Source organism: Stegostoma tigrinum, chromosome 1 (assembly GCF_030684315.1).
Source record: "Stegostoma tigrinum isolate sSteTig4 chromosome 1, sSteTig4.hap1, whole genome shotgun sequence".
Lineage (NCBI taxonomy): Eukaryota > Metazoa > Chordata > Chondrichthyes > Orectolobiformes > Stegostomatidae > Stegostoma > Stegostoma tigrinum.
This window is the reverse complement of record NC_081354.1, coordinates 25924486-25949060: the sequence shown is the minus strand read 5'-3', so window position 1 is coordinate 25949060 and position 24575 is coordinate 25924486. Positions and strand designations below refer to the sequence as shown.

General features: G+C 39.6%; 1 protein-coding gene across 1 annotated transcript in view; it reads right to left on the bottom strand.

Annotated features, from left to right (window-relative positions):
- Window positions 1-243: 243 nt before the first annotated feature.
- Window positions 244-24575, bottom strand: part of naa15a (N-alpha-acetyltransferase 15, NatA auxiliary subunit a) — a 104144-nt gene continuing 79812 nt past the window's right edge. The window contains exons 17-20 of the mRNA XM_048531329.2: window positions 22513-22611; window positions 14762-14905; window positions 5590-5687; window positions 244-2398 (exon numbers count right to left, since the gene is read on the bottom strand). Coding sequence (XP_048387286.1) covers window positions 2198-2398; window positions 5590-5687; window positions 14762-14905; window positions 22513-22611 — 542 coding nt within the window. The 3' untranslated portion in view covers window positions 244-2197. The remainder of the gene's footprint in view (window positions 2399-5589; window positions 5688-14761; window positions 14906-22512; window positions 22612-24575) is intronic.

Here is a 24575-nt window from a genome sequence, read left to right as displayed (position 1 = left end):
GACCTATCATTTTCTGCATTCACCCTATCAATTACAGCTGCAGTGACCTAATGGATCACTTGTAACATTTGCACATGCTTGTTATTTGATCCATTCCAGGTGTGGAAATAGGCACATCCACATTTTCTAAAGAAAACAAAGACAATTTGTCCCCTTCCAACTTAAAGGATTCTCATTTGCGACGAAGTGAATGCTGTTAAATGCACGGAGAGTTGATTCTAACATTAAGACTTATGACAAACATGACACAAACACTACCAGTTTATTAGATGCTGAATACAACCACTGTGGTTAAAATGGAACTAACCACATAAAACAAATGTAAAATTTTACATTTCATATTCTGTGTCGGTATCCTGTGTGCTGGATGGATCTCAGACAATGAAAAATAAAACCCTACACAAGGCTCAGTGCTGAAATGGTTTAAGACATGAACACAAAAAACCTGTGATCAAAATCAAATCCTAACAAGAGTTCAAGGTCAAAGCAATTGTATTGATGTAGACCCACTGATAATCCTAGCTTGTGAACCAGTGAGACAGTCCATCATTCATACCAACCTTGGAAACACTATCAACAGACCCACAGCTGCATTACTTGGATGGATGTAGACAGTACTTTCAGCCTCCAACTTGAACGGTTTCAAAAGTGGTGAGGAAAAAACACACAGAAGTGCTGCAACATTCAAATGGAACACTGTGCAGTATTTTTACTTGGTTTGTGTAGCCAAAATGTCAAGTCAGTAACATAAGAATTCACAACCTCGGATTCAACTTCTGAATTGTACGCTTCTTAGATACCAGCTGGGATTAGGACAGACAAAATACAAACAAGTTGTATACAATTAAAATCAAATAAACAGGGATCAAATCACACTTTCTTCATAAGTAACAGTGGTTTAGAATCAAAATGCTGGGGCACAATTTTTAAATAAACCTCCTGGAAACGGATATCTCCAAAATAAAAACCATGTTAATAAATACCCCAGTTGGAACAATTTTCAAAAAAAAAACTGTTTATTGCATTGTATATTTGGTACCTTTTGCATTTCAGAACGATGGGAATTAATTGTAACTGCAGAAATAATGAAGCAAATCCTTTTTTTTTCCAAAAATTCTGGGCCCCTTTTAAAAACATACAAAGTTTGGGGCATGCGTAAAACTGCAGAGCAATATGTATCTTTAGAAATGTTGGGCTTCAAGTACTATAATTGACATTGCATGGAGGGAAAAACCAGTATTCAAATGATCAATGTATAATTTTCTACATAATCTTTGTCAGGTAGTTACTGATGAGAACCTGTATCTGCATTAACAAACCAGTCCTGAGTCCAGGTCAATTCTTTGAAATTAGAACCTGAACCAAGTTAATCTATCAAAACACTTCCTACTTCACTCAAACTCCCAGGATTTAAAAATAAAGTAATAACTGTTCGCTGACTACCTAAATGTATTACTTTAGGTCGTCAATAAGCAGCAATATAGAAACACAGACTCAGAACTGTTCTGTAATGCAGCTGGTGATTTCCAGATGTACTTATGTATTTGTTAGAAAATTCAAAAGAATTTAGAAATGATGGTCAGTACGTGCCCTAATTTTCTTCCTCTCCCTTCTTTCTCCTCTGTCTTCAGTTCCAAATACCTCTATCCCTCTTTAACACTTTTTTTTTAAACTGGGTACATTAATCTGTACATCACAATATACATAAGGTTTTTTCCTGTGGTCTGCATGTAGTTTCCATTCATTTTCTGTCAGACACTGCCGCCCTGACAAAGTTTGTGCTTAGAGGATCCAGTGCTAGGGCAGCATACTGCTGACCATCACAATCTCAAGACAGCAATGATTAAACAACATTTTTGTGTCACACCCAACTTTTTAAATAGCTCTCAATATTCTTTAGAAATTACATTAAAAACCCGGAAAGCCAATTGCAAGAAGGGTGTTGAGTGCATTCAAATGATGTCAACCTCTCACTCACAGGGGGTTCACAAACACGTGGTACAGAAGTTGCCTCCAAAATTTCAGATAATATTTTTGAAGTCAGCAGGATAAAAAAAAGACCTTCAATTCTGAAAGTCTATGTTCTGTAAGCATTTATGAAACCCTGACACATATTTACAGATCCTGTGGTTAAGAGTGGGGAACTGACATCAGAGGTGTGCAACAAAAATGTGTTCACTTCAGGCACCATCTTCATTCAGATCTCATTGGCCAGTTCTTCAGGTTCGGTAGCACTATCTCCATTCACTGTGATCTTTGAATCATCTTCATATCCAGGAGGCATGAATGCAAGAGCATAGGGAAAAATCTTGTGACACTGTGCTCTGTAGATTTCGGTTGTTTCTTTACAGACTCCCAGACTACCATCCCGTACAGCTTCCAATACCTTCACACATATCTAAATTAAAAAAAAGGTCAATCTTGTCAAACTAAGAATTTTAACTACTCTGTTTGCACATTAGGCCAACTGATGAGAGACCTGTTGTTCTACAGTATCAAGGAATAATTAAGATTATCTCAGTAAAATATACATTTAATCAAGATCATTGAGTTAGTTCCTAAAATCTAAACAGGTAGTACTCAATGTGGTTTCAAATGGAAATATCCTCTTATGAAGAAAAGTAAATTTTGCAGCATATTGTACATAAGTCAGACAGGGGTCTACACAATTAGATGATCTCCACCTTGTAGAAGTCATTATAACTGCCATCAGCCTTCTCATTGGGCAATCTATGGCGTTTTCCTTGGCCTACACCAAATTTTAGGCGACAGCAGGTACTTAACAATAGACAAACCAATTGAGATAATATGAAATACTGACCATCTATCTAGCTAGGGGGAGCCCTTCAGAAGCAGGGGGAAAACAGTCAAGAGCTCAGAAATGTCTTTGTGAATCCCATAGAGGAAATTAAAAACTCTGAAAAAAGATTTCAACTACATTTATAAAAGCTGGACCCAACAGTCAAAATTGTTGAGTGTACTTATAACTGAAAAGCTAGCATCTTAATCATTAAGATGATCAGATTCCAGGGAATTATTGAAATGGAAGGCATTTTCCCCCTCTACTCCTCCAAGGTCAAACTTCTGCTTCACTAAGAAAACTGAATCATTTGACCATTTGCAAACAAAACACTTCAGTCATTAAAAAGAACTCTTGAAAAAGAATAGCTGATAATACCTGACACTGGTGTTTACAGTTTTGTACTACAGCTGGCTTCACTGGCAAAATGAGCACTGAACTGCCAACAGTTAGGCTGCTCTTAACTATTAAACCTATTAAAAATAATTTTCTGTAGATACAGGCTCCATCTGTCTTAAAAGCACACATCCTGCACCAGGGATAGTATCTGTCTTTTCTTCATCTTTGGGCTTTGCATTAGATTAAGCAGTCACTGTCACAACAAGTGCTTTTGAAAACAGGCAGAGGGAGTTGGGTAATTTTTTCTCTCAGCCAAGTGGACTTTTGGACCTGACAAAGGGATTTAACAGTCTAGGAAGCTAATTAACTGAGAGACTTAACTAAGCTTATTCACTTCAGCCCAAGCAATATTCATTTATCTGACATCTTCCTGCACAATCATAAAGTAGCTATCAAATGCTGGTGAGAGAGTCTGGAAATCCTTAAAATAACTAATGAAAAACATTTTTCTCCATTTTTTTCTTTTATTCAGCTTTTGCTGAAGCCACACCTGCTAGCCACGTTTTGAAAGCCAGGTTCATGTCACTGCACTCATTACTGTGCTCTATGTGAACATTAATAGCAGCATGCAACCCCATTCCTGATTCTTTTACAGAGATTACACATAATTTAGGACAACAACTTTGATCTTTTGCTTTTTTAAAAAAAACCACAGTATCATTAATAGTTTATAATATTATGAGAGGCATAGATACACTGAATAGCCAAAGTCTTTTCCCTAACATAAGGGAGTCCAAAACTAGACAGCAGAGGCTTGAAGTGAGAAGGGAAAGACTTAAAAAAGGACCTAAGGAGAAACTCTCTCTCACAGAGGGTGGTGAGTGCATGGAATGAACTGCCAGAGGTGGTGGTGAAGCTGGTGCAATTACGACATTTAAAAAGTATCGGGACAGGTATATGAACAGAAAGGATTTGCAGGGATGTGGGCCAAATGCTGGCAAATGGGACTAGGTTAAATTAGAATATCTGGTCAGCATGGACAAGTTGAACCGAAGGGTCTGTTTCAGAGCTGTACAAGTACGAAAGATAATCTGCTACACAATAATGCTAGTGAGGTGCAATAACGGGTCCCAAATATTTATAACCTATATTAATGACTTGGACGCAGGCATGGAAGGTACTATATCCAAATTTGCAGATGTCACTAAAATAGATGGAAAAGTAAGCTGCAAAAAAAAAAAAGGAACTTACAAATGGATATGGAAAGACTAGGTGAATAGGTCAAACTTTGGCAGATGGAGTTTAACGTTGTTAAGCATGAGGTTATAGATTTTGATCTGAAGAGTAGGAAGGTGTTGTATTACCTAAACAAAGACCCTTCAGGGTGCTTCAGCACTGAGGGATCTGTGCATGAGTCGCAGAAAGCTAGTATGTAGGTACAGCTGGTAACAAGGAAAGCAAATGGAGTTTTAGCATTTACTGAAAAACAAATAAGAGTTAGAGAGCAGGGAAGTGTTGCTGCAACTGGACAAGGCACTAGTGAGTCTACAGCTAAAGTACTGTGCACAGTTTTGGTCTCTATACTGGAGGAGAGATGCAGCTGGACTGAAGGCAATTCAGAGGAGACTCACTACACTGATTCTAGGTGAGGGGTTTGACTTATAAGGAAAGACTGAGCAGTTTAGCATTATACTCCCTACTGAATTTAAAAGAATAAAAGGAGACCTAATTGAAATGCACAGATGCTGAAGGGATTGATGAATTAGACATAGAAAATGTGTTTCATCTTGTGCGGAAATCCAGTCTGAGAGATTGTGGTTTTAGGATAAGGGGGTAGCAGACTTAAAACAGAGAAATTACTTCTCTCAAAGGGTTATGAGAATCTGTGGGATTCACTTCGCCAGAGTACCATGGACATAGAGACATTGAGTAAATTTGAGGATGAGATAGGCATATTTTTAATGATTAATGGGTTGAAGACTTATGGGGAGTGGGTAGGAAAACGGAGTTGAGGCCAAGGTGAGACCAACTGTGATCATACTGAATGGCAGAGCAGGCTTCAGGGGCTGATCCACATAAACCCCACTCCTTCCACTGACAGCATTAATTGTTTTGCAATTCCAATTTCAATTTTAGTTCAAATGAGTTAACAAGAGTAGGTGTTTCTTGCTAACTGATACAGAAGAAATAAAGTAACTCACAAGAAGTGGATTTGCATTAAGTTGCAGAAAGATCCATCACATGAGTCAAACTGATACGACAATGATCCCAAACTATTCAGAACACAGTAGTTCTAAAGCAGTATTCTAGTCCAGCCCTGGGTGGGACAGCCTTAATCATTGGTCGCTGCAAAGTAAAGGCAGGCCATTTCTTTTCCCTGACTGGAGCATGTATGAAGGGCCTGCAAGGACAGAAAAATGGGAATTTGTTTTTCAAACAAGAAAGCTCACCTGGATGCTTCTCTTGTCTAGAAATTCATCAAGTCCTGTAGCTAATTCCACCGCCCTTTTTTGACTGGAAGGATCATTGTAGTACATCATTTTGGCAGCTGTAAAAAAAAATTAACAGTTTTATATCTTCATGTGAAAAGAATAACAGATGCAATTTGGAAGAGGGGGAAAAACCCCAAATCTTGACTTTATCCGTCAGGGTTTCAGAAGCTGTAACTAAGGCTAAGGCTATCAATGCACATTCAATTTAGTTTCCTTTAAGAAACGAAGCCATCCCTAAGCTGCTGTGCACTATTTTACCCTATTACTTAATCACTAGGTTTCAAATACTTTTCCAAGTATTAAATCCAGTTTGACAAGTGACATTTGGTCAATCAAGCTTACTTTTTATATGAAGTATTCTAGTTTTGCCAAGTGAAAAATTGCTCTGCACAAAAAAAAAAGTGCTAAAGATAACCAGGCAAGCCACACAAAATTGGCACCTCTTAATTCTGAGTGCTAGAAGGAAGGATGTTCTAGGAATGTGACCCAATAGAAGTAAATGAAATGGCAACATTGTTCCAAGTCAGACTATATGTGGCCAGAGGAAGCTTGCAGTGGTGTTCCTCTGCACCTGCTGCCATTGTTTTTCTACATCTTAGAGGCTGCCGACTCAAGAGGAGGCATTGAAAAAGCCTTGCACTGTTGTAGTGTAACTTGAACATGGTACATACTGGAGGCACAAGCAGCTGTGTTAAAGGGAATTAAGGTCTCCAAGCAGCATCTTAGGCACAGCAATTTAAGGTTGGTCTTAAGTTTTTGTAGCTCCCCTGGTCATTAATGGGGAGGGATTTAGTGAACGTAATCCCACTAGGAGATGGACAGTTTGTCTTTTGATAATGATGATCATGGTTTAGTACTTATATAGCACAAATGTCAAATTAATCAGACCATGCATAAATCTTGTCCAGTTCTTGATGCACACTGGCAATGACTGCTTCATTATTGGAGAAATTATGAACTGTAGCCAGTGAGCACACCATTTCTGACATTATGGCCAAAGGAAGGTCATTGACAATGAAGGTGAAGATAATAGGATCTAGCACAGTGCCCTGTAGAACTCCTGCAGTGATTTCCTGGGGCCTAGAATAAATGATCTAAATGAAACCAAATTACATAGTTCTAGGCATTATTCCAGTTAGAAGAGAGATTTTCCCTATTTCCACCTACTTAAATTTTAATAGGACTCCTTGATGTCACACTCCATCAATAACTGCCTAGAGTTCAAGGGCAGATACACGCACTGCTGACTTTCAGCTTAGTCTTGATCCAAACAGGGACTGAGTTATAGAACCAAGTGGACTTAGCAGAACTCAGATTAATTTTGTTTAGGAAGATATTTGTGAGCAAGCACCACACGACAGCATTGCCAATGGCATCTATTTTCACAACATGATTGAGAAAATCCTGACGCAGTAATTATATAGTTGGCATTTGCTCAATATTTTGTAGATTGTGAAATTTTACAAATTGTGAGGTAGGTTCCAGTGTTATAGATGTGTTGAAACAGCTTGACCAAAGGTGTTCCAGAGCACGAAGGTCTTCAGCAGTACATGTAGTATCTTGTCGCAGCCTATAGACCTTTGCTGTATCCAGTCGGTTCAACAATTCCTTGGAATGAGGTGAAGGAATCAAATTAGTTGAAAACTGACTTCTTTGATGGTGGGATTTTAGGAGGAGGTAGAGAAGAATCATACGCTCTGCACTTGTGGCTGAAGTTGAACATCAGTAGTAGGTAGTGAGCCAGCAAGGTAAATGATAACAGAATGCTATCTAATTCAATTGATAATTTCAAAGTCAGCATGGACTTTATAAAGAAGGAGATCATGTTTGACAAATCCCCTGGAATTGTGTTTGAGGATACAACTAGTAGAGTAAATTAGGGTGTAATTGAGGACACAGTACAGAGGTTCATCCCAAAGAAAAGAAAGATTATCGGGGGGGGGGGGGGGGGGGGGGGGGGGGGGGGGGAAGAAATTAGACAGCCATGGCTGACAAAGGAAGTCAGGAAATGCAAAGAAAAAGAGACAGCCCATAAAGTGGCCAAGAGCACTGGGAAATCGAAGATTGGGAAGGCTACAAAAACAAACAGAGGATGGCAGAGAGAGAAATAAGAAAGGAGAGGATCAAATATGAAGGTAGGCTAGCCAGTAATATCAGAAAAGACAGTAAAAACGAGTAGCGAAAGTAGACATTGGGCCGCTCCAAACTGATACTGGAAGGCTAGTGATGGGAGAAAAGGAAATAGCTGAAGAACTTAAGTACTTTGCGTCAGTCTTCACAGTGGAAGACATGAGTAGTATCCCAAGAATTAAGGAGAGTCAGGTGGCAGAGTTGAGTATGGTAGGCATTACAAAAGAGAGTGCTAGAAAAGCTAAAAAGGTCTAAAAATTGATAAATCTCCTGGCCCCAATGGGCTACATCCTAGAGTTCTGAGGGAGGTGGCTGAGGGAAAATCCAGAGGCTTTGGTTGTGATCTTTCAAAAGTCCCAGATTATTGGAAAATCGCTGTTGTAACCCCATTGTTTTAAGAAAGGACCAAGGCAAAAGATGGAAAATTATGAGCCGATTGGCCTAACCTCGGTTGTTGGTAAAATTCTCGAATCCATCGTTAAGGATGAGACTTCTAAATTCCTGGAAGTGCAGCGTCGGATTAGAACAAGTCAGCATGGATTTAGTAAGGGGAGGTCGTGTCTGACAAACCTGTTAGAATTCTTTGAAGAGGTAACAAGTAGGTTAGACCAGGGAAACCCAGTAGATGTTATCTATCTAGACTTCCAAAAGGCCTTTGATAAGATGCCTCACGGGAGGCTGCTGAGCAAGGTGAGGGCCCATGGTGTTCGAGGTGAGCTACTGGCTTGGATTAACGATTGGCTGTCTGACAGAAGGCAGAGACTTGGGATAAAAGGCTCTTTTTCAGAATGGCAACCAGTGACGAGTAGTGTCCCGCAGGGTTCAGTGCTGGGGCCGCAGCTGTTCACTTAATATATTAATGATCTGGATGAAGGGACTGGGGGCATTCTGGCGAAGTTTGCCGATGATACAAAGATAGGTGGATAGGCAGGTAGTACTGAGGTGGTGGGGAGGCTGCAGAATGATTTAGACAGTTTAGGACAGTGGTCCAGGAAATGGCTGATGAAATTCAACGTGAGCAAATGCGAGGTCTTGCATTTTGGAAATAAAAGAATACAGGCATGGACTATTTTCTAAACAGTGAGAAAATTCATAAAGTCGAAGTACAAAGGGATCTGGGAGTGTTAGACCAGGATTCTCTAAAGGTTAACTTGCAGGTAGAGTCCATGATTAACAAAGCAAATGTAATGTTGTCGTTTATCTCAAGAGAGTTGGAATATAAAAGCAGCGATGTGCTTCTGAGACCTTATAAAGCTCTAGTTAGGCCCCATTTAGAATATCATGTCCAATTTCTGCCCCACACTTCAGGAAGGGCATACTGGCACTGGAGCATGTCCAGCGGAGATTCACACGGATGGTCCCTGGAATGGCAGGTTTAACATACGATGAACGGCCGAGGATTCTGGGATTGTATTCATTAGAGTTTAGAAGGTTGAGGGGAGATCTAATAGAAACTTACAAGATAATGCATGGCTTAGAAAGGGTGGGCGCTGTGAAGCTGTTTCCGTTAAGTGGGGAAACTAGGATCCGTGGGCACAGCCTTAGAATTAGAGGCGGTAAATTTAGAACGGAAATGAGGAGACATTTCTTCAGCCAGAGAGTGGTGGGCCTGTGGAATTCATTGCCACGGAGCGCAGTGGAAGCCAGGACGTTAAATCTCTTCAAGGCAGAGATTGATAAATTCTTGATCTCGCAAGGAATTAAGGGCTACAGGGAGACTGCAGGGAAGTGGAGTTGAAATGCCCATCAGCCATGATTAAATGGCGGAGTGGACTCTATGGGCCGAATGGCCTTACTTCCACTCCTATGTCTTTTGGTCTTAGGGGGAAAGCAGTGGGTGTGGTGAATTTGGATTTTCAGGTAATTAAGGGTAATATGTCGGCATGGGTTGAGATTGGTCAGGGTCAAGTGTAGAGTGCATGGCTTCATTGTATGATGATAAGTGTACAAAGCAACTAGCCTCAAAATTTTACTAGCTCAAGGCAAGGCCGACTGATGAGCAATGAGAAGTTGAGCAGGCTGATCACCTGCTCTGGTCTGATCTTCAACATGTCCATGTAAAATGGTTCATTCAGAGTATAAGCATTGTATATGTAAGATTTTTGCAGTTTATTTTTGTAGCATACTTTGCTTTACAAAGAACATTGGGTGTATTCCATTGTTCAAACTGCCTTAAGTTACAGAGTAAACTTGACAGGCCAGGGAAATTGGGAATAAAAGCCTACACTGAATGTGTGCCCGCACTGTATAAAATACTCCAGCTGAGGTCTAACAAGTGCCTTTTTAAGTACAGCTTCACTTCCTTGCTCTTGTTCTCCATATCACTATTAAAGCTAAGAATGCTGCACGCTTTAACAACTCTTCCCAACGGAACTGTCACTTCCTGTGACTTGTGCACTTATACACCCAGATCCTGCACTCTCTAAAGTTTACCAGATATTTTATTTCATCTTTCAATACTCTTTCTATCAAAGCGCATCACCTCATACTTCTCTGCATTGAGCCTTATCTGTCCACTTCTCTGATTTGTCAATGTCCTTTTGAAGTTTCACATTGTTCTCCTCAGTTTATAATTCTTCCAAGGTTTGTGTCATCTGCAACCTTTGAAACTGTCTCCTGCTCACCAAGATCTAGATCATCAATATGTATCAAAACAAGCAAGGGTCCTAATGCCAACCCCTGGAGAACTCCATGATAAACTTTTTCCCAAGCTGAAAAACATCCACTGACCATTACACTGTTTCCTATCACTGAGACAATTTCATATTCACATTGTTTTTGTTCCTTCTAATAAGCTTCCTCAAATCAGTAGTCTGGCACTGTATCATGGGCCTTTTGAAATCTGTGTATACCACATCAACATCATTACCCGTTATCTCTTTGAAACAACGAGTTAATTAGCAAAATGCAATTTCAGCCTTAAAAAGTCCATGCCAACTCTTCCTAGGCAACCCACTATTTTCCAAATGACTACTAATTCTATCCCGAATTACTGTTTCTAGAAGTTTCCCCACCACCAAAGTTAAAAGGCCTTGTCTGTAATTGCTGGGATTATCCTTACAAGGTGGTAGTTAATGGCGTATCACAATGAGCCTGAGCCCCAGCAATTCACAATATATATCAATGATTTAGATGAGGGTATTAAAGGGAATGTTTCCAACATTGACAATATTAAACTAGGAAGAAATTGAGTGGCGAGGCAGAAGCAAAGAGGTTTCAAAGCAACTTAGACAGGTTATACTGTGTTTGCCTACTCATTCAATGCGAATAAGCTTGAAATTATCCACCTCGGGTGGTTGGGGGCATGGGCAAGGGCAAGAGGAGGAAGCCAAGTCATGAATATATTTAAGAAAGCAACTGATAGATTTCTGAATTCAGAAACATTAATGAGTATGAGGAGAGGAAAAATGTGCTAGAGATTGAAAATCAGATAAGTCAGACTGAATGGCACACTCTTGCTCCAATTTTCTATGCTTCTGTGATTCAAAGTCTTCAACCTTGTGCTCTGCAGTCATGCGCTGGGCTCTTGGACATTGAAGAATGAAAGACTGTGGATCCTCCTTCTTTTGGTTAATTGTTTTGTTGTCCACTACTATTCACCACTTGGAATGCTATGATTGTGTGACTCGATCACATGGTGTTTCTAGTTCCTAACCTGCAAACAATCCTGCAACATAGTTTCCCCTGCACAGAATAACCTATACTGTGACAGACATGTTCTCCTACACTTCTCATTGAATTCATTTATACACTGGCTCACCAACAATGCCAGAATGTGCAATGGGCCAGGTAATGAGGATTTACGTAGTGATTGAATGTAATTTGGTTGATGATCCATAGCGTCACAAAGACACCCATTTTTGAGCTGCTATATCTGTTCTGAACCAACATTTAGTCGTGAATGTGTCATTGAACATGACGGAAGTGTGACAATAGGAAGTTAACTTCACAAGAGCTGTTGTGCTCATTACTACCAGTGCAGAACAAATTCATCTTTGTCAGGTAAATTACTGGGAGTCAATTCAAGCAGGTTATTTCCCTTGTGGTTGCTCCCAGCCATTCTGGCAGCTATGTTGATTGGTCAGCAGTGGTACTGCAGGATCATTCTTAATAATAATTGCTTTAAGACCTCCGTTCAGATAAAAACGCACTCCCTTTCTGCATTTAATCCTTTCAAGGGAAGTTCAACGTGCAAGTGAAGCAAGTGAGACCTGGATCAATGTTACAATATGTTTAAATCTATGTTTGAAATCAACGTTAAGCATGGTCAGAGTCACTCTACATTACATTCCGACTTTACATGCGTGTGCCACCTTGTATGGCGGATTTATAGGGTACAATGTTTGCAAAATATGGTAATGGAGGAATGTGGGACATTCGCCACTCTGACATGATTCAGTGAGTGCAGCCATGTTAGTTCTTTTCACTTGTTTGGTCTGCAGGGAAGCTCTCCCAATTTTGGGACAAGTCCCCACAGGCTAATGAAGACAATTCTGCAGGGTTAACAGGGCTTGGTGTGCCTTGGTCGATGCTGATTGGTGCTCCAATCTTTTTGTAGAGATGCGATTAGCTTCTTAAGCAATCATTGAGGGCAGCTCAGAGCCAAAACTATTGTATTTGGCCTAAAGTCACAGAGGCTGGTCCAGATGAGAATCACATACAGATCACAGTAAGGATGGGAGAAATCTTTCATTACCTGATATTAGCGAATCAGCTGGGTTTTTACAACAATCCAGTTGATTCATAATTACAATGAATGATAAGAAGATTTTTAAATTTAGTTTAGTTTTGTTTAAATATATATGCCCCACCTGCCATACTGTTTTTAAGTTCATCTTCAGATCATGAGATCAGGTCTTAAGATTACCCGAATGATGATAATCACAGAATTACTGCATTTGTAAATATATGTACATATTTTCAGCATAGTTGAAACCACTATTTGACGGTAACATTACATTTTCAATGCACAAAATGACAAGATATCTTTTAACCTATGATTTTAGGGTCAAATTCATGATGACTGCAATTTTTGTGCAAGAATCATAAACAATGGTTTTGATTATAGTTTACCATATAACACATCGAGGATTGTATCCCAACCCTAACCTCCCCACATCATTTTGACGGAGGGCAGTGAAGCCAGGAGTTAGTAGTTTACTGACAGCCCCAATTCGTTATTTGAACACTTCCCTGGTTTATACAATTCAGTAGCGCTGAAACCACTGAATATAGAGAGCCCTTTTTAAGTGACTGTTAATAATAAAACATTACTACTTGAAAACCTATTTAATAAGAAATATCATTGAGTTTCAGCCTCATTGTAGTAATGTTTTCTAAGTGTTTTAAATACATAAAGTTACCCCTTAAATGTATCTAATAATGGAGAAGTAGCCGCCACCAATATCCCTTGTAATATTTTAGGGTGCTACCTCTAAATTTTTTTCCATGGTAATCAGAAGAGGCAGACTCGTATGTAGCCTAGATTTTGTTTGTTTTGCTTTGGGGATACATTGGCATTCAATTTTAAAAATCTGTTTAAAAACTTCAGAGTATCATAGGATGACAGCAGTTTGGTTCACTATTCTCCATTAGATAAGCATCTAATCCATTATAATGAAGTGCCAAGTGCAAGTTATAAACCTTTCACAACCGCAAGGATCTTTTAAACAAAAAACAAGCTCAGGTTATACATTTTTAGAAATCACAGTTAGTAACTAACACAGTACTTACCCAATGGTTTGTTTTTGTGAAGGGAAGCAGATACGGTCAAATGAGAGAACCAATGAGAATAAGGAGCAGGACAGAATTTCACAGATTTTATTTAAATTCAAATTCAAGGTACAACTACAACTGGATTTGTGAATTTCTTTGTACAATTTCTCCACAGGTAATTTGACCAAGGTCCCATTCAATCAGCTCTTTTTTTTGAAAAAGAGCAATGAAAAGAGGATTAAGTATTTATCTGATTAGAAGTGGCTTTATGGGGAATTCTGGAAACTTTCACTGGACAAACTGGAAGCACTGCTTCTAAAGAAAAAATCCAGTCTCATTATTTCCAGTTTGTTACCTTTTATAGCTGGCAGTAAATGTGGAGTGACGACCTGGTTTCAACTCCATTAATGGAGCTTTCCTCAAAGAAACGCTCAGATGAACCACTTTTGCAATAAAACCACTATATGTCTTTTTTTTGCAGCGAAAGACTAATTTTGATTAAATTGCCCATTTAGTAGAAGCTGCAAACAGACAAGAGATTAGTTTACTGGTGCACAAGAGCTTCGTATTTTAAAATAAAACAATAGGCAGGAACAAGTGATGTTAGACTAAAAATGAATGCAGACTTCATGAATGGCAATAACAGTTCTTAGCACAAGTGCAACAAGAATACCCCAGGTTGCATTTATGGTCTGGTGAATTAGCTGATCTCAACAGAGGAACTATTAGAAACACTAAAATTAGTTTGTGTTGATGAGTTCTGAAAGAAAAAGCAAGTGAGATAGAAGATTTTCTTGCATATGCACAAGAACATAAGATGGGGTAGGAATTACAAAGATGTCAAGGCATATTGCTGCCAAGGACTGGATCAGGCTAATAATTGTGTGTAAGATCACGCACTTGACAAATGTACAGCTGAATTGCTGATATCAATAAAATTGTTCCCAGCATGAGTCACCATATTTATAAACAATTTAAGGCTAGAGAAAACAGCAAAGTTAAGAGAAGAGAGTTTTGCATATACTACAACTGCAATGGTTCAAATCTGCTTTCACTTTATTTGTCATCACCAATTAATTAATTATGCACAACATGAACACACACCATTTCAAAACTACTTCGCTCTTCAACAGAAACCCTGCTAAGCACAGCAATAACAAATCATCCTGTTATCTACACTATGCAGATCCAAACCAGCTCGGTGAGCCAACCAACCTCAACACCCACAACCCAAGCTACAGATCTACGCCAAAACCTTAGATCCAATAAAACTACTTTCACTTACCAGCTAACCTGTGTGGAATTGAGTTCAAGTGCTTGCTTAGGAAAGCCTCATTAAAACTCTTTGGATTTGTGTCTCCAAACAACCTGCTCACTTGTTGCGTCAGCACTGTTTGAACAGCATCAGGCACATTTTTACTCTCCGATACTGCAACAATAAAAGAAAAATTTGTTTGTTCATCTGTGTAAGCACACTTTTCAACATTATACCAATGTGAATGAGAAGACAGTTTTTTTTAAAAAAGAAATCACACTTTAAATGAACAATTTAATTTTTAAAAATTTAAATACGCTTCTGAGATAGTCTATGTTGTACTTGTTGCAGGGGTGACTTGTACCTGGTTATGTAAGGTAACTTGGACTTGGACACTAAGCAGCCCATGCCTGCTTACAAGATAGCAGACAGAAGCTAAGCAACACTAAGCAGCCTGCTTACACAGTGAAATGCAATGGTACCTTTGGACAGAACTACGAGAGGGTCAGCAAAAGAATGCTGTATGTTCCCACCTGAGATAGTTCTGATAAAAGGATGACTTAGGATAGATAAGTTACCAATTCCAGCTTTATTAACGAATGGACGATTGTCCCAGTAAATGAATAACGTCAGGCGCTACCATTAGGCCTTCAAGCAGCTGCAAGGATAACAGCTCAAGTTATTTTATAGTAAATAGTTGCCTCTTTGAAGCTACCAGAAAAATTAAATAGTTTATAGCTAAAAATGCTCTAATCGCAGAAGTTGATTTCAATATGTAACCAGAATATAATACAAGCCTTATAAAAACATTTAAGCTTAGATGTAAAGATTAAACTAGCCTTAGGAGACCCCTTTTCCTATGCCCTGAACAAGGTAGATTGATCACAATCCATAACTACCAAACTCTTACAGAAGTATTGTATAACGTTACGCTTTTAGTTAACTTTATAAACAGAAGTTAACCTTATAGCAATTAGTTAAAACTGACTTTTCATTTTCACAACATGTAATCCTGAAATGGGAAAATAGAAGGAGTAACTGAATGTGATAAAAGACAGCACCAAAATATAATGGGTGATAAAATTTGAGTTGTCCTTATAGATAAGGAAGCCTGAGAAAGACCCAAATGAGTGTAGCCATTAAGGTTTTAGAATGCATAAGAAGATCCCAAGTCCTAGCGATTACAATATCTAGATGTCTATGGAAGTGCCCATTATTGATTAAGTGTCCGACAGGATTGGGTTTTGGATTCGGGGAAGGCCAGTGACTATGTTGTATTTGATTATCGTAACACAAAATGTATAAGAATGCTGTATTGCTTCGTAAAAGCAGTGGGTGCATCATTGATCCAGCTTCCAAAGCCAGATTTGGGGAAGATCTGTTGGCCCTCTCCCTGCATAAACTGGTTTCTGCTTGAATAAATATCTCCCACTTGCCTGAATCCTGCTTGCCTCCAGAGTCTTTGTCCCAGGTTGGGGAAAAAATCTCTCATAGATTGGCGCAGCGAGAAGGGTGCCCAGCCTGAAGCTGGTACACCTCAGGCCACAATCTGGGTAAGCATGTTTATTTACCACTCTTTCTATCCAGCATGGCACTTGGTGGTGGTGGTAGGGGTGGGGCCTCTGTAAACCAGGGCATGAAACAAACTTTTAGATTGGACTGAATATGAGACACAGGATCAAGCATCAAGGAAATGGGCGCCTGGCACGAGAATGTGAGAAATGACGCAAGTGCCTGCTCGCAATATAGGAGAAAAGTGGGGGTTGCGAGTACTGGCACGATCATGTGCAAAAATAAGAAGAAAAAAAAAGTGAAATGAGAGGGGAAAGAAAAGCAAAACACAAAAAGACCAGAAATCTCTGGCATGAGACAAGTGCAAGGTAAGAACAGAACAAGAGTCTGGGAAACAATAAAACAGTAAAATAGTACCAGTTGGTGGAGAGTCTGGGAAAGTGGCGGGGAAGGACTGTGGAAAAATGGACTGGAGCCTAGACCAATCCATTCTGTAGACTGTATTGAAAAGAAGCATGCAAAAACATGCTGAAATAGCTAGTATTCATAAGTACCAAATAGAGCGAGTGAGATGGCTCTCTGTAGTAGTTCACTGAACCCTGCAGAGGTGTTAACTCTGTGGTCTGGTTTGAATACACCTTTCTTTGTTGAATGCTAAATGTTGTCTTGTGCAATTTGTGTGCTTTTTCTCCCCCCTCAAGCTTGAGATCTAAGGCTGCTTTGAAGTTAGTTTGCGCTTTGAGAATGTGTGGTGTGCCTGTGTAAGTATGGGACATGTACAGTTAACATGATGTCTGTTTAAGAAACTTTCAGTGGTTGTATGAAGCATAAGTCTATAACAAAATGTGGATTTAAAAGGTTAGTTTAAACTCAGTAAAAAAAAATCTTTTAGAATTGGCTCTGTACTGTATTTTGACTTGAAGTAAATTTTAATTTCAGAAATTACCACGTTTGGAATTTCATTTACTGGCCTGAAATGAACTTCCAAAAACTCTTTTAACATGAGTGAATCTTTAATTCCAGATAAGAAGATTTGGTCATTGTAAAGCTACTGTGATGTGAAAGTATGCAAATGATAGGAAATTTGGAATCGTGGGAATGCAATTTTCTTTGAATCAAATTCTGATATATTCTAAAGTCTGAGAAAGCCGACAGACGAACTAGAAAAGGCAAACTTAACAGAGGTGGTTCAATACTAATTAACCCATTCTGCTTGACATGGGATGGATAGATACTTCCTTAGAAATTTTAGGTCAATGTACAATGATACTTTACTGCTACTGGGTGAAATAATCTGTGGATAAGAGAAATGGAGGATTTAAAAAAAAACAAAATAATAAAGTACTCAATTGGGCTAGGAAAGCAGTAAATAACCAAGAGAATAATAAGGAACTAGCAGTTGTTACAGTGTGGGTGGCACTTTAAACCAGCCAACCATTGCCAATGGATTGAAATAAAAACTGCAGATTGTGTGATCAATGCTTGTTAATGTGTAGAAATACTTAAGGTAGTATATTAGGAATGGACTTGCTGGAACAATGTGGAGCTGTGATTAACATACAAGAAGTGAAAATTGATTGGAATTGCTGGTTTAAATTCAGAAGGTCAAGGACTGCATGTTTTCTTAAGAGCATCTGTGCCGCCATGGCTGAGTGGGAATGGAACCCGGAGAAACTCTACCATGAATCAACAATGATGTGTCCCAATTTATGGGCAACCACCAAAGCTGGTTTCAGAAGGTAAGGTACTAGGCCAACTGAAATGCCTGGAAATGTACATACACCAGAAAGGTACTAATTATCAGACCTGAAGCTGTTGAGTCAGCTAAAGAAACTGTGAAAGATTCGGAGAAACAAGACGACTGGATTGTATTTCCCTGTTTAGAGAGAGAAGAAAAAAAAACAAGGTCGAGTTAGGGAAGAGCCATTACAGGGGTCAGATGAGAAATGCACGTTTGTAGGTGGGCACGCAAACGTTATGATGGTGAGAACCAGACAGGGTGGGCTGTGGTTAATTTGAAAGGGGAGCTTTTAGGAGAGAAAATAGAAGGATGTCACTCCATTGGGTTGCTGAACTAAAAGCACTTACTGCAGCCCTGCAGTTAGGAAGAGGACAAAGGGTTAAACATTTATGCAGATAGTAGGTATGCCTTCCGTGTAATCCATGACTACCTGATGGCATGGGCAAAGCAAGGTTATGTTACTTCGAAAGGTAGTGTAATCCAGCATAAAATCTAGTCAAGGACCTTGTGGCTGCAGCTACTGAACCAAAAGAAGCAGCTGTCATTAAAATAAAAACACACAGGAAAATTCAAACAACAGAGCAAAGAAGAAATGGTTATGCAGACAATGCAGCCACAGCGATGTCAAAACAGGAACTGATAATGATTGCAGCTGCGAGACAAAGATGATGAATGAGACATTTTACATTTTGCAAGCAGCAGCTAGTTCAGAAGAAGAGTAGAAGATTAAAAAGGCAGGGCAGTGTTAGGAGCAGATGATACTGGGAGAAAAGAAGGTGGTAGCCTCCACATTCTGCCAGCAGATGTTATGCAATGTTTACCATGGATTTGCACACATAGGAAGAAATGAAATGATATAGCTGATATCTAATTGATGGTGGAAATGAACCTGAAGCGACATAACCAAATTTTGTCAAAGGTGCACTGCATGTACATAGACAGAACCAGGGCAGGGAATTAAAATTAAAATAAACCATCAGCCCCGAAGGGGGCCATGGGAACACATTCAAATGGATTTCATAGGGTCACTCCCACAAAGTCAGAATAAAAAATTCTGTCTGATCATGATTGACCAGCATACCAGATGGATAGAAGCTTTCCCCACTAAAGACTATACTGCAATATCAGTAGCAAAAATACTGGCAGGAGAAATAATAGACACAAATAGATTCAGACCAAGAGACCCACTTCACTGTCAAGTGCGTGATGAAAGCATGTAAACTACTGGGAGTAACACAAAAGTATCATGTCTCTTACCATCTGCAGAGCTTGGGGCTGGTAGAGAGGATGAACAAAAGTGAAAAATGCTCTGACCAAGCCAATGGCAGAATGGGTTAAATAGATCCTTTCCCTACCACCTATTCTCATGGCCCAGAGGGCAACACCCTCTACAGCCATGGACTAACACCCTTTGAACTCATGACAGGACAAGCAATGACACTTCCCCCAAGAACTGATCGGGGGGGGGGGGGGGGGGGGGGGGGGGGGGGGGGTGAGTGAAGAAACAAAACTGACTGACAGCAAGGGACAAGTCTGGGATTACATTAAATCCCTCTGTAAGCATCTACACATACTTCATGGACAGACACAAGAACAGCAACTTGTTGTTAAGGACTGGGAGTCCAAGGGACACCCTGGACAAACAGGAATGCAGACGCAAGATCAAAGGTCCTGGTAAAAATAATCCCAAGCAAGGGAGCCTTGTCCCCTAGTGGGACGGACTTCAGGAGGTAATACTAACATCTAAGAGAAGTGCACTTATTGATGAAAGTGGTATTTGTAAATGAAGACATCTGACACAGCCAGAAGTATCTAATGGGGTTACGGTCTAGCTTGCCAGTCTGGTTTTCTTCCTTTCTCGCTCTCTCTGTTTCTCTCTTTTAGGTTTCAGAGGACTGTCATCTCTGCACACCAACAAACCCCAGGACAACGACCGGAACAGATTCAGGTCATGTGTAAACATATGTGATGCAGTTACATAGTAAAGACTGTAATTAAGCGTACAAAAATGCTAATTCTTTGTGGGTTCCTCTTTCTTTTGATCCCATAGGAAGCTGATAGGCAAATGGAGAAGGGGAATATGAAATATTAGTATGTTTTTATATTTATCACGTGTATGCTACCGAGCATAAATGTTTCCAATTGCTGGGTCCGCGCCCGTGTCTCCATACACAACGTGAGGGATACCAATGCGACCCATCCCCTTTAATGCTTCAGAATTAGTTGACTGGGTATTAAGACAGAACAGAAGGAAACAGGGAGATAAAGACAGGCATCCTACCAATAGTGGAAAGTACTTAGTGAATACTGACCAATATAGGGCACAACAGAAATCAGCAGGGATTCCTCCACCTGACACCTTTACAGGACGGTACCAACCCAACTGTATGAACACCCCTTCATCACATGGACTAAAACATCAGGGATAGGGAGACCTGATGACTTCATCTGCATAACGAGAATTGAAAACCAAGGAGAAAAAAAACTGATGGACATAGCAACTGCACCCAGAGTTATAACACTTCCACATACCCTCTCAAGACCCATTAGGACACTCTTCCTGACCAGGGGATCGCTAAACTCGTCTTTCCTCATGCACGGCAGCCCGAGCCTCCTGACCTCCAAGAACCTCATGAATAACAGAACGTTCCAACAACGTTGGTACCCCGAGATTATTACATGATTTGTCCCACACAACAGCACCTTTGTGTGCAGACAGAGCCGATGCCTGACTACCTCCAACCTAGACATAATCATGTAACTTGGCCTATGTGGTACATATGCCATGCAACGTCCCTCCCGCGGCTGATGCCAGAAAGGCACAAATGTGCAATTTCAGGAGAAGACAGGCTTCTCTCCATATCTTACCCTGGTATGACAGAAAAGTTATCCAGAGAATCTATAAATTTTGTTAAAGTCTTAAAGCAAATGGCCAATGACACCTCACGAGCTTTAAGCAAAATAAATGCAGAAATGGTCGCCATATGAACCATGGCATTGCAGAACCAAACTGCCCTCGACATGAGGTTAGCCAAGAAAGGAAGAACATGTGCACTCATCAGAAAAGGCGCCTGTATGCACATTCCGATAACTCAGAAGCAATTACTGATCTGGCCGACCACATTCAAAAAGAAATGTATAAACTCAAGCAACCTCCCTCTTTGATTCTAGCGAGTTGGGTGAAAGGGTTACTAGGATATCTTGGGATGTCTTTTGTACAGGGAAAGTAATGTTTGTTATAGCACTGTTCTTATGTTACTGCATTTTACAAGACAAAAATAATGTATGAACATGATAATGAAGGAGAGGACTGCAGAAGAGCCATGGACCAAGGAGGAGGTGACCCTACTATGTACCATCAAGCCAACAGACCACTAGTGGAATGGCAAAGACCATCTCAACGAATGACAGCATGAAGATCATGGATGTAACATCACTGTGATGAATACACTCAGAATTTGATTTGGATTTTTGAACTCTGATTTGGACTGCTTGAATTAATAGTGGCCCTGCGCCATAATTTAGCCTTGGACCAAAAGGAAATCTATAGGGATAACCTGTATCTGGATGTTTTGTTTCTTTTTTAAGGCTTGTTTTCACTGTGAGCACAGACTGCTTCGTTTCACTTAGCTTCTGCATGCCATCTGGTAAGCAGGCATGGGCCGCTTGGTGTGTGCAGGTACAAGTCACCTTCGAGAGCCAGGTACAGGTCACTCCTAAACTTGTGTTTACTACAATTCTTTGAAAGTTTACTGAAATAATCTGATCACCAATATGGTAATTATGGAAAAATGCAATACGAAAAAAGGCAGCCATGAATGGATGCCAAATAATTGGTGACCACAACGCTGATTAACTCAATTGAAAATTTTATCGTAAATTCAGCAAGACATTGTTCCAATATTCTCCACACAATTCTAAGTATCAGAATACCATGTCCTTTCCCTCAACTGAATTGTTATCTTAGCAAAGGAGATAGAGGCTATTCTTAGCAAAACAGCATGAAATTGCAAACAACTTCTACACTTCTTCATAAATCTCCAGCCCAAGTTTAGTAAACAGCACTCAAAAACGTTTCAACAGGATTCAAGGTGATAATCAAAAAATACTCTCTAGGAAGTAGCTGAACTCTACTTATCTTTCACAAATTAAAATGAGGAAGCCATCATATTAGAAATGAAATCATGTTGCGTCAGTGTGTGTTTCAAATATGAATGCACTGTAATATCTCAGAATATTATACAAATTACTTGATTTAACAATGTAAAAAGACAGTTTCTTAAATCAGGTTCTACCAGAATATCGACCACAGTGCTTTTTTTTGCCCAAAATTTTAAACAGCATTACTTGGTCATCAGCATATACATTTAATAATCCATAGAATTTCTAAGCTGAATGAAACATTGACTTTACATTTTTTAAAAACCTGCATTGTGAAGATAAAGTAACAAGTTAAAAGGATGTTAACCAAGAGGTATGCTTAACACTAGGTGAAATAAAGAATGCCGGTTATAGTGATTCATCATACCAGCTTTGAAGAACCTGAACAAACACTCATGGAGCCAAGGGTTGTCAGGATCAATGGCAAAAGCTCTTTTGACTGACTGCAACATCAGAAGGAATTTCTCTACAGAAACAGAGATAAAATGGCACATTGTTAAAAAGAAAATCAAGGAAACCTGTTGTGCTTCAGGTCCCTTACCAAGATTTCAAACTTTGCTTCTAATAGATTGTTCTTTAGAGAACAATATCGGTGATTCTATAGCCAACGTGACTGCCAATTTTCTGTGATAGAATACTTGGGAATGCCATGGTTTTTGTTGAACATTGTCTATAATGATGTCAGAACTATAGTTCAAATCCTCAGCCAAAGAAAACATCTCCAACAATGTAGTACTGCCTCAGGACTACGGTAAACTGTCAGTGTAGGTCAAGTGCTCAGGTAGTAAGTGCAGAGAATGAGGCCAGTTTATCAAGTCCACGCTGCTCTCCACACAGCAATCAGCTCTATACTCCTGTTCTATTCCCATACCCCATGACTAATTTGCCTCAAGTACCCATCCAATTTAGTTTTTAAGTTATTCACTGTCACCACTTCCACTATTCTTTTGGCAAAGAGCTTAGGGCACTTGCTACGTAAAAATATAAATCACACTCCTTCATATCTCTTACCCAAAATCTAAAATCTGTGCTTTTTATTCCCTGTACCAACAGTTCATGCAGACAGACTTCCTTGTCTATTTTATCTCAATGCTTCGTAATCTTGCAGACCTTGATCAAATCTCCATTCAGCTTCCTTTGCTCCAAAGATTTTTCTACTTAAACATGCAGGTAAAAATCCATGGAATCATTCAGGCACATCATCTTTGCTTCTTCTCAAGGAACCCCACATTCAGCCCATGAAGTCTGCTCTACTGTTCAATGAATTCATAGCAGATCTTATTATTGTCAACTTCACACTTCCTGCCTCTTTATAACGCTTGATTCCTTTGCTGATAAAGAACCACCTATCTCAGCTTTGAAAACCCTCTGTGGCAAAGAATTCCCCATATTCGTTACTCCACAGAAATTCCACTTCGTCTATGTCTTGGATGTATGGACCCTTATTCTGGGACTATTCCCGCTGATACTAGACTATCAGAAGGAAAACAACTTTTCTGTATCGATTCTGTCAAGCCACCCCTAAGAATATTCTATGTTTCCAAAGTATACCTCTCATTCTTCTAAATTCCAACGAGTGCAGGCTCAACCTCTCCTCATAAGACAGGCCCTCTATACCTGGTATCAGCTTAACAAATCTTTTCTAGACTGCCTCCAATATCTTACCTTAAATAAATGGACCCAAGACTGCGCCCAGTATTCCAGCTGTGGTCTCATTAGTTTTAGTGAAAATTCTCTATGCATAAACTCTACTCCCTTTGAAATGAATGTCAATACTCAATTTGCTTTCCCTGTTAGCTGAAGTTGAATGTTAGGTTTTTGCGATCCATGGGCAAGTTCTCCCAAATCCCTCTGTGCCTTAGCTTTCTCCATTTAAGTAAAACCCTGCTCCTCTAGTCTTCCTGCCAAAGAGAATAACCTCCCATTTTCCCCACGGTGTTCCATCTGCCAAATTTCTTAATCTTACGTCCTTCTGCAGACTGTCTTCCTTGCTACTTTCTTTCCCACCTAATTTTATAACCTGTAAACCTGGCTATAGTGTATTCACTTTCCTCATCCAAGCTGTTAATATATACAATATATTACTGTGGCCCTGGCATTGATCACAATGGCACACTAGTTACAGGCTACCATCCTAAAAACACCCTCCTTATCCAATTCTCTCTTCTATTGGTTAGCTAATCAATCATCGATCCACGCTAATATACTCGTCAACACCATGGGCTCTCACCTTTTTAAGTAGCCCAACGTGGTACCATATCTATGCTATCTGAAAAATCCAAATATACTAAATCCTCCACTTCCCCAAAAATCCATTCTGCTTGTCAACTCTTCAAAGAATTCTAGTAAATTTGTCAAGCGTGATTTCTCCTTCACAAAGCCACGCTGGCACTGCATAATGATACAATTTAATAAGGAATAGTGGCAGAA